This window comes from Taudactylus pleione, unplaced genomic scaffold (genome assembly GCF_031769625.1).
Source record: "Taudactylus pleione unplaced genomic scaffold, aTauple2 ptg000706l, whole genome shotgun sequence".
NCBI lineage: Eukaryota > Metazoa > Chordata > Amphibia > Anura > Myobatrachidae > Taudactylus > Taudactylus pleione.
The window spans coordinates 1,152,367-1,165,212 of record NW_028285108.1 but is presented as its reverse complement, the minus strand read 5'-3'; the positions used below and the strand labels follow the sequence as shown (position 1 = coordinate 1,165,212).

The 12,846-nt window shown below is 41.3% G+C and overlaps 1 protein-coding gene across 12 annotated transcripts in view; it reads left to right on the top strand.

The window, feature by feature from the left end:
• NFASC (neurofascin) overlaps positions 1-11,399 on the top strand; it is a 137,741-nt gene extending 126,342 nt beyond the window's left edge. For all 12 annotated transcript variants that reach the window (XM_088456482.1, XM_088456481.1, XM_088456474.1 and 9 more), the window contains 3 exons: positions 1,958-2,089; positions 2,924-2,993; positions 8,979-11,399. In XM_088456482.1, the coding sequence (XP_088312608.1) occupies positions 1,958-2,089; positions 2,924-2,993; positions 8,979-9,210 (434 nt within the window). In that variant the 3' untranslated portion in view covers positions 9,211-11,399. The remainder of the gene's footprint in view (positions 1-1,957; positions 2,090-2,923; positions 2,994-8,978) is intronic.
• Positions 11,400-12,846: the final 1,447 nt, after the last annotated feature.

The window sequence follows — 12,846 nt, the reverse complement described above, 5'->3', positions numbered from 1 at the left end:
GTTTTTGTTCCTACCTGTGGGGCATATTACATATACACTACAGCATATTGAATCAGATATTCTGTGGCTGGGCCAGACTCAAATGTGTTGCCAATATGTATAGAATACGTCTCTGATAATGTAGAAGTGACATCTAAATTGTGAAAACTGTGTATAGACAAAAAGTAAAGAATGGGTTCATATATATATATATATATATTTATATATTTGGGGTGATTTTGTGTTTTGCTTTTTTCTATAACCTACAGTATTTATTAACATTTTTGCAAAACTCACAATAACTAAAGAACTTTCCATATACCCACTGAGAGTAAAGCATTGTATCATGAAACAGAAAATGGGGTGTGGAAGGTTAAAGGAAGGGAGGAAAAGAAGTGGCTGGCTGTGGACAGGGGAAGTACCAATAGAAAATTAAGCCAAGAAGAGAAAATTGTCCCATACATTCATTTGCTCATCATCTAGAATCTTATCTAGATCAGTTTCCCACTTTATTTGCTGAGACTATGTAGCAGATAAGAGCTGAGACTATGTAGCAGATAAGAGCTGAGACTATGTAGCAGATAAGAGCAGAGTATAAGGAAGGAATTAGGCCTCTATAGGTCATATTTCTGATACAGTAATTCAATTGCTGGTAAAGGCCTACCGATTACGTTTTTCTGCATTGAAAATAGGGTTCAATATGAAGACGTTAGTAGAAACAAGTGGAAGGTAAGCCAATACTCTTTTGGATCTAGGAGAACAGGAGAAAATAACTAATGGTGCCTACACACTAGGCGATATTTTCAACGTATCAGAATGATAAATCATGTAAAGTATATCCAAATCGTGAGTGTCCACTCACGATCACTATGCCGATGTGCGTACCCACTGGTCGTACATTGCATCTGCAAATCTTTCCTTCTGCAGGCAAGATCTGCCAATCTCGGATACGATGCACTGGACAAAGTTAAGGATGCACGATAAATCACATTGGACACTTTTTAACACCAAATCGTACCCACGACTGCCGGGGAGCGTTCAAGGGAAATCGGACACTATATCGCATCGTGAGCACATCACATAGTGTGTAGGCACCTTTAGGAGTGTTAAACTAATTAGAAATCCCATGTCACTCTTCAGCTAGAATTTCGAAAACTGCAGAGTTTCCCAAGGTGGGAATAGACGTTTGCACCAGATTAAATCTATCAGAAATGGGAAGGAGCTGGAGAATGGAGTTTATCAGAATAGTGCCATGCTGAAAGAGAGTAAGAGAATAGGATGGCATTTCACAGAAGGAAGACAGCAGGGCAGTGTTGGTGTTCAGTGTCAAAAATATGTGCTGCTTATAGATATTAGATGTCTGTTCTTTCCTTTCTGTAAGTAGATGTTTGAACAACGGTGAAATTATGTGTGTATCAACACGTGTTCTACATGATTATGACATTATTCATGCTTCCATTGGTAAATTTCACATGAAACCATTGTTGTAATCATAATTATGTTATATGAAAAATGTGGCCTCATTAAGCAACATAACATTAGTCATTTCAATTGTCTACTGTTCCATCATTGTAGTTTATGTACTGTTCTCTTCTAATTTCCTCTCTTAAATATTAACTTCAGGGTTCCCTATCTTTGATCCACTGCAACTCCCAACCACAAAAAAATGCATTTCATGATCTGTTCCCATGAGCTGCATATCTGCCTGATATTACCTTATCATAGTATGATGATCATACCTAGCCACTTTGATGTAAAGAGGTCCTAAACAGAATGCGCTGCCTGGGTTGTGTAAAAGACAAGGCTGCCCCACAAGCCTTTGATATTCAGAATTTCATCATTCTGTTGATCCTACTTGATTAGTTTCTTTCCTGTATGTGTAGAGATTGTGTTATTTGTTATAAATGTGGTCAGTGTTTCCTTCTTCATGTGAGTTACAGTGATACTTTATGACCAGTGTTGTGCTCACCTCTGGCAGCTTACACAAAGAACCAGGTAGACATCGCCACCCAGGGCTGGTTCATTGGGCTCATGTGCGCAGTAGCTCTGCTGGTGCTCATCCTGCTGATTGTGTGCTTCATCAAGAGGAGCCGGGGAGGCAAATACCCAGGTGAGGGGCAAATACTCTAGTAATGGAACATGTTTAATTTAAGAGGAAAATATCCACTGTTTTCATTGTATTTATACATTTACAGAAAAAACATGTATACAACATTCTGCATAGATACTTATATAGCTGCCGATTTACATCTTATTAAACTGAATGACCTCACAGAGACCAAATTATAATGGATTTGAATTTACAAAATAGCAATTTTGGACACATTAGATGAAAATTCCCAGCATCGAGCACAGCTACTAAACTAAAGATTTTTTAAATTGGTATGATAGTTTAGCTGTAGAAGAAAGCTAGAGCTTCATGGAACATTGACCTCCTTGACATGAAACAGATGCATTTGGCCAGTCTAGTGAGCATATACAGGACATACAATAGTTTGAAAGAGCAGAAGGAAACTTGAACAATATTTGGTTCATAGTGCATTAAAAAAACCACAGTTCTCACTAATAAAATAGATTGGGTAGATGTTAAGAGTTTAGAATTTAAAGAAGAAAAGAGGGAGTACCTTACACATATAATTCAACATATATTCACTGAATAAAAATAAAAGTTCTATTATACACAAATGTATTCAGTGATGTGCACTGAGTAAGGTACTACATATTTTCTTCTTTAAATTCTAAGCTTTAACGGGTCATCAGTAGTCGTCCTATCACATGATAGGATTTGATTAGAAATAACTCATATAAGAGTTCAAAATAATATCATGAATATCCTTATTACCACTTATAACACTAAAAATGAAGTGGTAGATTGGTGCGGGAAGCAAATCCTTTTCTGTCTAGATCCTAAAAGTGAATGTTTTATTTATTTTATCCCCATCAGTGCGGGAGAAAAAGGAAACGGCTCTGGGTCCTGAAGATCAGAAAGATGAGGATGGTTCATTTGACTACAGGTAAAATAATAATCATTTGCCTAGTGAATTACAACAATAATAAAAAAAAAAAAAATCATATAATTTGTATATATAATTTGTGGATTTATTATTAGCATATCTATAAAGACATATATATATATACAGAGAAAGTATGTAAGTGGTCCAGTGCGCTCTTCAACAATAAGCTTATATTGATACTTAACTAATGATAATCTATACCCTAGTGCTGCCTCAAATACCTGTGGCTTTCCTGTACCACTTGCTTGAAATAGATAATAGGGATCGTATAGGGCGCAAAGTATAGTGTAGATATTGGTTTATAAAAAGGGATAACAAAATTTATTTATTGATGGTTACATGTAGGTTAAAAATGTTTAAAGCGTTGATCGGTGCATGCACCTCCTACCTCCGTATCAGTATAAGCAATGTCAGCAGGGGGCGTGGCCACGCCCCCTGTACGGAACACTACCCGGAAGAGGGAAGCCGACGGTGACACAGACGTGCACGCACACCGCCGGTAACATCCCTCTACAGCGGCTGAAGAATTCCATCGCCCCGGCTGCTACACCACGGGACCCACCCAGGACGGGTCTCTAACATCTCCAACGGGACCGGGGAGTTAACCGCAAGGAGGCAATATACGACACACCAGTAAGGAATGCTGACATTGCTTATACTGATACGGAGGTAGGAGGTGCATGCACCGACCAACGCTTTAAACATTTTTTGGAAACTGAACTTTGCTATGTCTTTTTCCATGGCTTTATACAGCAAGGATTCATGAGACATCCATTATTAAAAGACATTCCTGGATCTTTTATACAGCTGCTGCTACCAGCTTGGACTATATTTACTATACCCACGCTACTTACCATACTTGTTATTTTATTTAAGATGAACAGATGAACGTTGCATTACTAGAGGTTTTAATATCCACTTGTTTTCATTATTGTGATACACCCACCCATTAAGGGTAACACCATACCATTGTTAATATAGAAATCCTGATTACAATTAGGAATAATAGAACATTACCATTATAATCAATGGTCATATATCTTTTTGTTTTAATCCTTGTCTTGCCAGGATCATCTTTTAACCTACATGTAACCATCAATAAATAAATGTTGTTATCCCTTTTTATAAACCAATATCTACACTCTACTTTGCGCCCTATACGATCCCTATTATATATATATATATACAGAGCTTCACATATATTGACAAACAACTTATATTATTCTACCCATATTCTGCACATAAATCTGATTACTTTGCACATATATAAAATGTTTAACAAATGTACCAGTATTTCTTAGTATGTCAATGTCACACCTATTCAGTGCCGAACACACAGTATCACAGCGTCACACACAGGACATTCCACAGCAGCTGTCTCAGAGCGCCCTGTGCATGTAACGTCTGTGCCTTTGTTTCCCTATCGCTACCTAGGAAGGAGCACAGGTGAGGCACGTCACTGCATACGTGTCACCCTCTGTGCTTTGTGTGTGACAGCCACCTCCCAGTTGTCCCGATAGAACATCCTCAAATAACCTATTTATAGTATGGGCAATATCTAAGAATGGATGGGCAAGTCAGCACTTAGTGCATCTCTATCTGTACTTTCATCATAGGTTGTAGTAGCAAAATATTAGCAATTGTAAAGTTGGTTAACAATCTAGCTCCAATGTGTTAAGCTCTGCTAACCATAACATGAACATATATTCTTCATAAGCCACTGTGCTATGTGCATCCCTGCATTAGATTCTCTGAAGCAGATCAGTGTCAGCATATATGTAAATTTATAGCGACTATTATTACAGTGTGTGTTTCTCTCTCCCTCCTCCACATGTATGTCCCTCCTCTCTCTATTCTATCATATATGGCCCTGTCTCTTCCCTACCAAAACCATTCTCATGTTTCCATTTGTTCCATGAAGGTTTTTCGGAAGGTAGGATAAAAGCATTTTTATATTTTAGGAATTAAGCTGCTATTCTCAGCATAATATAGTAACAGCATTAAACATGGTGATTCCAAAATAAGGAAGGGTGATGCATTAGAACATTAATCCATTAATCCCTTTAACACAGTGGTTCTCAACCTCATCCCTTAAGTTTAGTTTCCCAGCATGTCATGTTTTGAGGATTTCTGACTGTCCCTACTCACCTGTGCATGCTTAAAGAAATCCACAAAACATGAACTGCTGGTGGTACTTGATAACCCCTGCCTTAACCTAACCCTTCTTGATTCTGCTGTTGGAATTCAGTAAGGTGTTTGTATGAACATAGTAAAGGTCACTAACAAAACTAGGGCCCACAACACGTGATGTTTTTTGATGCTATGTATCTTTTTCTGTGCAAGTGTGCCTGTTTATTCAGGAAAGAAACTTGATTTGAATATAAAGATTGCTTTGTGTCTGGCTGTGCATCATTTTGCATCTACAGTGCATCCGGAAAGTATTCACAGCGCTTCACTTTTTCCACATTTTGTTATTTTATAGCCTTATTCCAAAATGGAATAAATTAATTTTTGTCCTCAAAATTCTACACACAATACACCATAATGACAACATGTTTTTTTGAGATTTTTGCAAATTTAATTAAAAAAAAAAACAAAGAAATCACATGTACATAAGTATTCACAGCCTTTGCTCAAAACTTTGTTGATGCACCTCTGGCAGCAATTACAGCCTCAAGTCTTTTTGAATATGATGACACAAGCTTAGTACACCTATCTTTGGGCAGTTTCGCCCATTCCTCTTTGCAGCACCTCTCAAGCTCCATCAGGTTGGATGGGAAGCGTCGGTGCACAGCCATTTCAGATCTCTCCAGAGATGTTCAATCGGATTCAAGTCTGGGCCCTGGCTGGGCCACTCAAGGACATTCACAGAGTTGTCCTGAAGCCACTCCTTTGATATCTTGGCTGTGTGCTTAGGGTCGTTGTCCTGCTGAAAGTTGAACCGTCGCCCCAGTCTGAGGTCAAGAGTGGTCTGGAGCAGATTTTCATCCAGGATGTCTCTGTACATTACTGCATTCATCTTTCCCTCTATCCTGACTAGTCTCCCAGTTCCTGCCGCTGAAAAACATCCCCACAGCATGATGCTGCCACCACTATACTTCACTGTAGGGATGGTATTGGCCCGGTGATGAGCGGTGCCTTGTTTCCTCCAAACATAACGCTTGGTATTGATGCCAAAGAGTTCACCCTTTTTCTCATCAGTCCAGAGAGTTTTGTTTCCCATGGTCTGAGAGTCCTTCAGGTGCATTTTGGCAAACTCCAGGCGGGCTGCCATATGCTTTTACTAAGGAGTGGCTTCCGTCTGGCCACTCTGCCATACAGGCCTGATTGGTGGATTGCTGCAGAGATGGTTGTCCTTCTGGAAGGTTCTCCTCTCTCCACAGAGGAATGCTGTAGCTCTGACAGAGTGACCATCGGGTTCTTGGTCACCTCCCTGACTAGGGCCCTTCTCCCATGATCGCTCAGTTCAGATGGCCGGCCAAGTCTAGGAAGAGTCCTGGTGGTTCCGAACTTCTTCCATTTACGGACGATGGAGTCCACTGTGCTCATTGGGACCTTCAAAGCAGCAGATATTTCTCTGTACCCTTCCCCAGATTTGTGCCTCGAGACAATCCTGTCTTGGAGGTCTACAGACAATTCCTTGGACTTCATGCTTGGTTTGTGCTCTGACATGCACTGTCAAGTGTGGGACCTTATATAGACAGGTGTATGCCTTTCAAAATCAAGTCCAATCAACTGAATTTACCACAGGTGGACTCCAATGAAGCTGTAGGAACATCTCAAAGATGACTAGTGGAAACAGGATGCACCTGAGCTCAATTTTGAGCTTCATGGCAAAGGCTGTGAATACTTACTGTATGTACATGTGATTTCTTAGTTTTTGGGGTTTTTTTATTAAATTTGCAAAAATGTCAAAAAAACTTTTCGCAAGTTGTCATTATGGGGTATTGTGTGTAGAGTTTTGAGGACTAAAATTAATTTATTCCATTTTGGAATAAGGCTGTAACATAACAAAATGTGGAAAAAGTGAAGTGCTGTGAATACTTTCCGGATGCACTCTATATTAGAAAGGAGGAGCTGGGAGAACCCAGATGGTGGGGACTACTGGAAATGCAGGCTAAGCACAGTCATGTACCTCACTTTGCACCACATGCAAAAACAATTACATGTGACTTGGGCCTCATGTATTAACGAGTTTTATCACTCACAACAACTGATAAAACTTGCTGCATAATGATAATGGTGCTCCAGCCAACCAGCTCCCACTGTCATCTGTTTGAAAAATGACAGTTGGGAGCTGATTGGCTAGAGCACCATTTATCATATGCAGAGAGTTTCATCACTCGTTGTGAGTGATAAAACTCATTGATAAATGAGGCCCATGGTATTAATATGAGTTTGGGTGGAGTGGAATGGGGGTATTTTGGTCCCTGATTTTGTATTCTTTGCATTATGCTCATTACCAGCCAGTCATTTTCCTGAGGCTCTGAAATCCTGCAAGATTCAAGTAGAAAACAGATTGTGGGCGTAGAGCTTGTTATGCAGTGGGAGGACAATTAGGCTCACTTATGCTCTGAGTGTCCTTATATTTTGTGGTTCATAAATTACTTTTATGGTTTCTCACATTCTACACACTACACAATGAAACCAAATGACCACATAATGAGATTCTGGCATTATCTGGGTTATAGTACATTAGGTTTGTTATAATACATCAGAGGTGGGCAACAGTGTACTGCTTTAGAGGAATCCTGAAGGATGTGTTGGGCATCAGGAAGTCGCACATTACACTAATCCTGCCAGAAGGCCAGCAATTCAGTTCTGTAATTACTGTTACTGCCAAAGCCTGCACTGTCTTATTTTTCTATATGATACAATATATACCTACATCAGCATTCAGCAGAATAGTTGCATTTAAACACCATATGCTAATCCATAACACAGGGTGTTGGGCATTCTTCCTGGATCTTTAACACTCAGCGGTCAAGCAGAAGATCTTAGCTATGCATCTAATCCCATAAATGATGAGCACTTATTCTAACACGTTCCCTGTAAACAGGAACATATAGCAGTATTGAAATCAGAATTACAGTCTTATTCTTTTAAGTTATTTTGCTTAATGTTGATGGGATTCAGGGCCTGATTCAGACCCGCTCGCGAGCGCTATGGGCTCGCAAGCAGGTCGATGGTGGCCCAGTGCGCATGCGCGAGACCTGGATAGCGACGGGCAAACCGTCGCTCCAGGTTTCGTACCAAAGGGGGCGTGCTGTCGATGTTGAGTGACAGCACGCCCCCTTTGGTGGGCGGGCTGGGGGAGTGGCTGCCCAGATGGAGGCGTTCCCATGGGAACGCCCACCGTCTGGGGCCGGCCCCACTGACATCACAAGTGATGTCAGTGGGAGTGCTTTCGGCTCTGGTAGAGCCGAAAGCACTCTAGGGCTTGCGGCAACGAGACCCTACCACAAGGGTCTCGTCGCAAGCCCGATGGTCGTGATGGTCTTGACCATGGTCGTGATGGTCTTGACCATCACGACCATCATCCTCGCCGCTCACTATAGCTGTGGGTGTTCACCCACAGCTGTGCGAGCGGCCAGGTGGCCGCTCTAAAAACACAGAAGGCCGGCCCTGATTCAGAGCGAGTTCTCTGTCAGAGCGTCCGGCTCTGAATCAGGCCCTCTATCTGTGAAGGTTTTAAAGAGCTTGGAAATGTCGCCCCTTCAGCTGCCTCTATATCACTGGGTTACTAAGACTCAAAAATTCTGTCACCTCAATATCTTATGTACCAAATTAAATGACGTTTAATACTGCTCTGTGTTACCTTTGAAGTTGTATTGTTCATTTTCTAACCTTACCCGGCAATACAAATCAAATCTTACTGACCACAACGTGCCCTTTCTTCCCTTTCTTCTCTTTCCTTTGTATGACTGGAGGTAACACTCTGCATCTACTTACTACTCTGTATGTCATTATTTTGTTCTCTTTTAGTGATGAAGACAACAAACCACTCCAGGGCAGCCAGACTTCAATAGATGGAACCATAAAGCAGCAGGAAAGTGATGACAGTCTGGTGGATTATGGAGAAGGAGGAGAAGGACAGTTTAATGAGGATGGCTCTTTTATAGGGCAGTATACCGTGAAAAAAGACAAGGATGAGACAGAGGGTAATGAAAGCTCAGAAGCCACTTCACCGGTGAACGCTATCTATTCTCTGGCATAGGACATTGCCACCGGCCCTCCCGTCTCCTCTACTACACCTCAATATCTTTGCCTCTCTAGACTGTCCTGGGAGCACAGATACCCTTCACACCCTGCAAGATTTAAATGGAAAACATGTCTTTGAGCATATATTCCTAGTACCATATGCGAAAAGTAACCAAGAGACATGGAAATGTGGACAGCTACCCCTTCTTACAGCTGCTACCAACCCTGTCCAAGCTACACACAGTATTAGCTGCTGGGAAATTCCCCTCGCCCTGCAATCTATTGACTGTAGTACCATTGAGTTCCACAGGAGGATGACAGTGACTTAATAATCACTGTTGATAGTTCTTTGTGTACAAGCATTTCCATAGGAACAGAAATGACGTAACTTCCTTCTTCCAAAGGCCACAGTACTGCCCCAGGGGAACACTATCTTTTGTTGGGATGATAAGGAACATTTTAACTTTGCAATATAAAATTAAAGCAATTGGTTTTGTGGTCTAAAACACCTCTATAACTAATCCCAATCTAGCAAAGGCTGTGGTAACTATTCATTTCCCCTACCTCCTATTTGTAATGTGAACTTTTTGTTGTGCCCCAGGGTGTACTGTAATATAGACCATATGACAAGTAGGGCAATAAGGCACTCTGGATATGTGTTGCTTCATTACCATTCCCCTCAGGACAGTCCCCAGTCCATGCTACGACTGTTTGTGAGGATCCTGGCACTGCCATTGGACAAGTCAAAGCATCACAGAGTCCTTGTCCTTTGATTGTAGCTGCTATCTTTACTTATCCCAATGTGTCTGAGGGCCACCTCCTGCCATTAACCCATTGCCAGATGGATATGTGGACCTACACAGCTACCACTATATGAGGGTGCTGAGCATCACAGTAACAGTACTAAGAACATAAACTGTCCCCATAATTTACATCCACCCTCATGCTTTGTGCCACTAACAATCTATGCAGAACATATGTTTGTCCCTGTCCTTGTTCTTTCAGATCACCCTGTTTTTCATTTACCTTTATTTTGGAAAACAGTAATTGGCATCAGAATGGGCTGACAGTGGCACTGACAATGTGTGTGTAAAGACCTGGCAGCACCCTCAATACGTGTAAATGATTGTGAATATTACAGCTGAGATGCTGAGTATAACTTATGACATATTTGTGTACGATGATGAAAGAGGCATTGCTGCTGCTAGTGACAGTATGTGCCCCACGGAGTGTAGTGTGAGGTGGCACTGCTGCTGTATATGTGTACATATGAGGGTTTCTTCATCATATGGCAGCATTGCTGTGCATGTATGTATGCCAATATCATCGCTGATGTGCAAGAAAACTAGGAGTGATAAACGTGCAGCACCTGGTGCACATAATAATAATGCCTTTGGTGTATGAGGAGGATGGAACTTCCACTGCCTGTGCTGCACCTGTGTATACATATCAGGTTTGGTAGAGTGTGTAGATATTAAGGGGAGTTGGCACTGCCTTAGTATATCTGAAGCTTTGCCAAATCAGGCCTTACACAATTCATAAAGTCCCCCCCCCCTCCCCCGCATCTTGTATTCACACAGAGATGCCCCAACCTCTATAGTTCTATAACACACACTCTGCCTTTGTCTCTCCTTTTGCACTAAAGATTCCTTCATATCTTTTGTTTCAGTGTGTTTTGTAAATATTAACTTAAATCCATGTTTAATTATCACTCAGAAAAAAAACACTAATATATTTATATCACTGTACATTAACCGCAAGTTTACTGCTGGACTCTTATTATAAGGATTTGGTTAGCCCATATTGGTCTTTGGTACTGAAAGGGTTAATTGTATAGCAAAAGAAATAAATAAATGCACTGCTTTGTATGGAGACCCATCTATGTATTTAGCGCTTTCCCTTGCCAGAGTTTATTATGAGAAATAACACTCTTGTAAGAGGTTAGTTAACTCCTTAGATGCTGAAGAGTCCTGCAAATCCAAAGGGACCCCTGCCTCATACAGTATAAGGTATCAGTGTTTTGTTTTTTGTTTATTCACAAAAGAAGCTCCTGTTGAATTATCATTTATGTTTCTTTGTTTGGAGCGAACAGAGAGCTGCATGAGGGTCACTAATGAGTTTATATCCGTCTGTTGTCTGTTCCTCGTTCTGTCTTTTTTAATCACTGTAAAACAAAAAAGAAATAAATTCCTTTTTTCTTTTTAATGATTTATTATTTTTATATGAGAGCAAAATGATATTAGGAACTACAGATGTGTCCTCAAACAACGCCAAATAGTCCCATTTGGCGTGACATGTCCTTTGCGGCTAAGCCACGCCAGCCACTACACACTTTTTTACAAAAGTGCATCACTAAGACAACACATGTACAATGCACGATTACCCTGGGTACTGGTGATGGCATGGCGTGCAGCTGTTGTGTGTGCCTCAGGCACTAACCTGTGTACTTGCCATGCTTCACCCCATGCATTGTTATGCTTAATCTTTGACTTTATGCTTATTTCTTTGCAATAATAATACTAATTCTAAGTGTCTAGGATATTATAAGTGAATTTGAATGTGACTACAATGCGAAAAAGATGCTAAATAGAGGAAGAGGTACGAAAGTCCTGGAATCGCCACCCATGGTGCAGCATCTAAGTCACGCCATGCACCTCACACCATATGGCACAAAAAAAGGAGTGGTGTGTGAGGACACACTTCTGTATTGCGGACTGTGTATAATGTATAACACATACTTGCCTAATTTTGAAAAATAATTTCTGAGAGATGGTGAAAGCAACATCTGCTGTATGTGTGGTGCTGCAGAGGGCTTCTACTGCTCTGTCATGTCATAAAAGTGACTTATGTCCAACTGTAAATGTGTCCCAAAGCGGTTGCATTCATATTTTAGCACATAGAAACACATCTGCCCTGTAACGGAGCACACTTAAGCTGGATACACACTTAGCAATGTGTACCCAGCGCAGTTATTGGCGTGCATACACACTTGCCGATGCTGGCAGTGATGGAGCATTCGGCAGCATGGCCCCCGCTGACAATATCACGAATCGGACCTGCATGCGGCGGGTACACACTGGCCTATGTGCCTGATATGTCATCCGATCCACCGTGTACCCGGCATTACACAAATCACCTGTAATTCCTGGGGTCACTCATGTAGCCAACCTTGTGCTGGAGAGTGTCTCTAATTTTCTTGTAGCACACATATTCCTTATGCTTCTTCCCAGTGTTTCCACAGTGTTGGTCAGGGAATGACAACATTATCATACCCAGGCCGGCCTCAGGGAGTCTCCCTGACATTCAGGGAGAGTTGGCAAGTATGGTATAACATGAAGCCCTTTTATTTTTTCTTACACTACCCCTGTGAATCACAATTGATAATTCAGGATGTTATACTATAATACTACTTACTGATGTTCTCCCTGATTTGACAGTTCCTCTAATGCTCATAGCAGCCAGTGTTGCCTTTCTCGGAATTGGTATGAAATACCGCCGGCCATTCGTGGATAGGTAAGTATCCACTAACCTAACCCCCCTAACCCTAACCTTCCTTAGGGGTGCCTAACCCTAACTTCCCCCCCAAGTGCCTAACCCTAATCCCCCCTCTAAGTGCCTAACCCTAACCACCCCCTTCCCCGCTGCCTAAGCC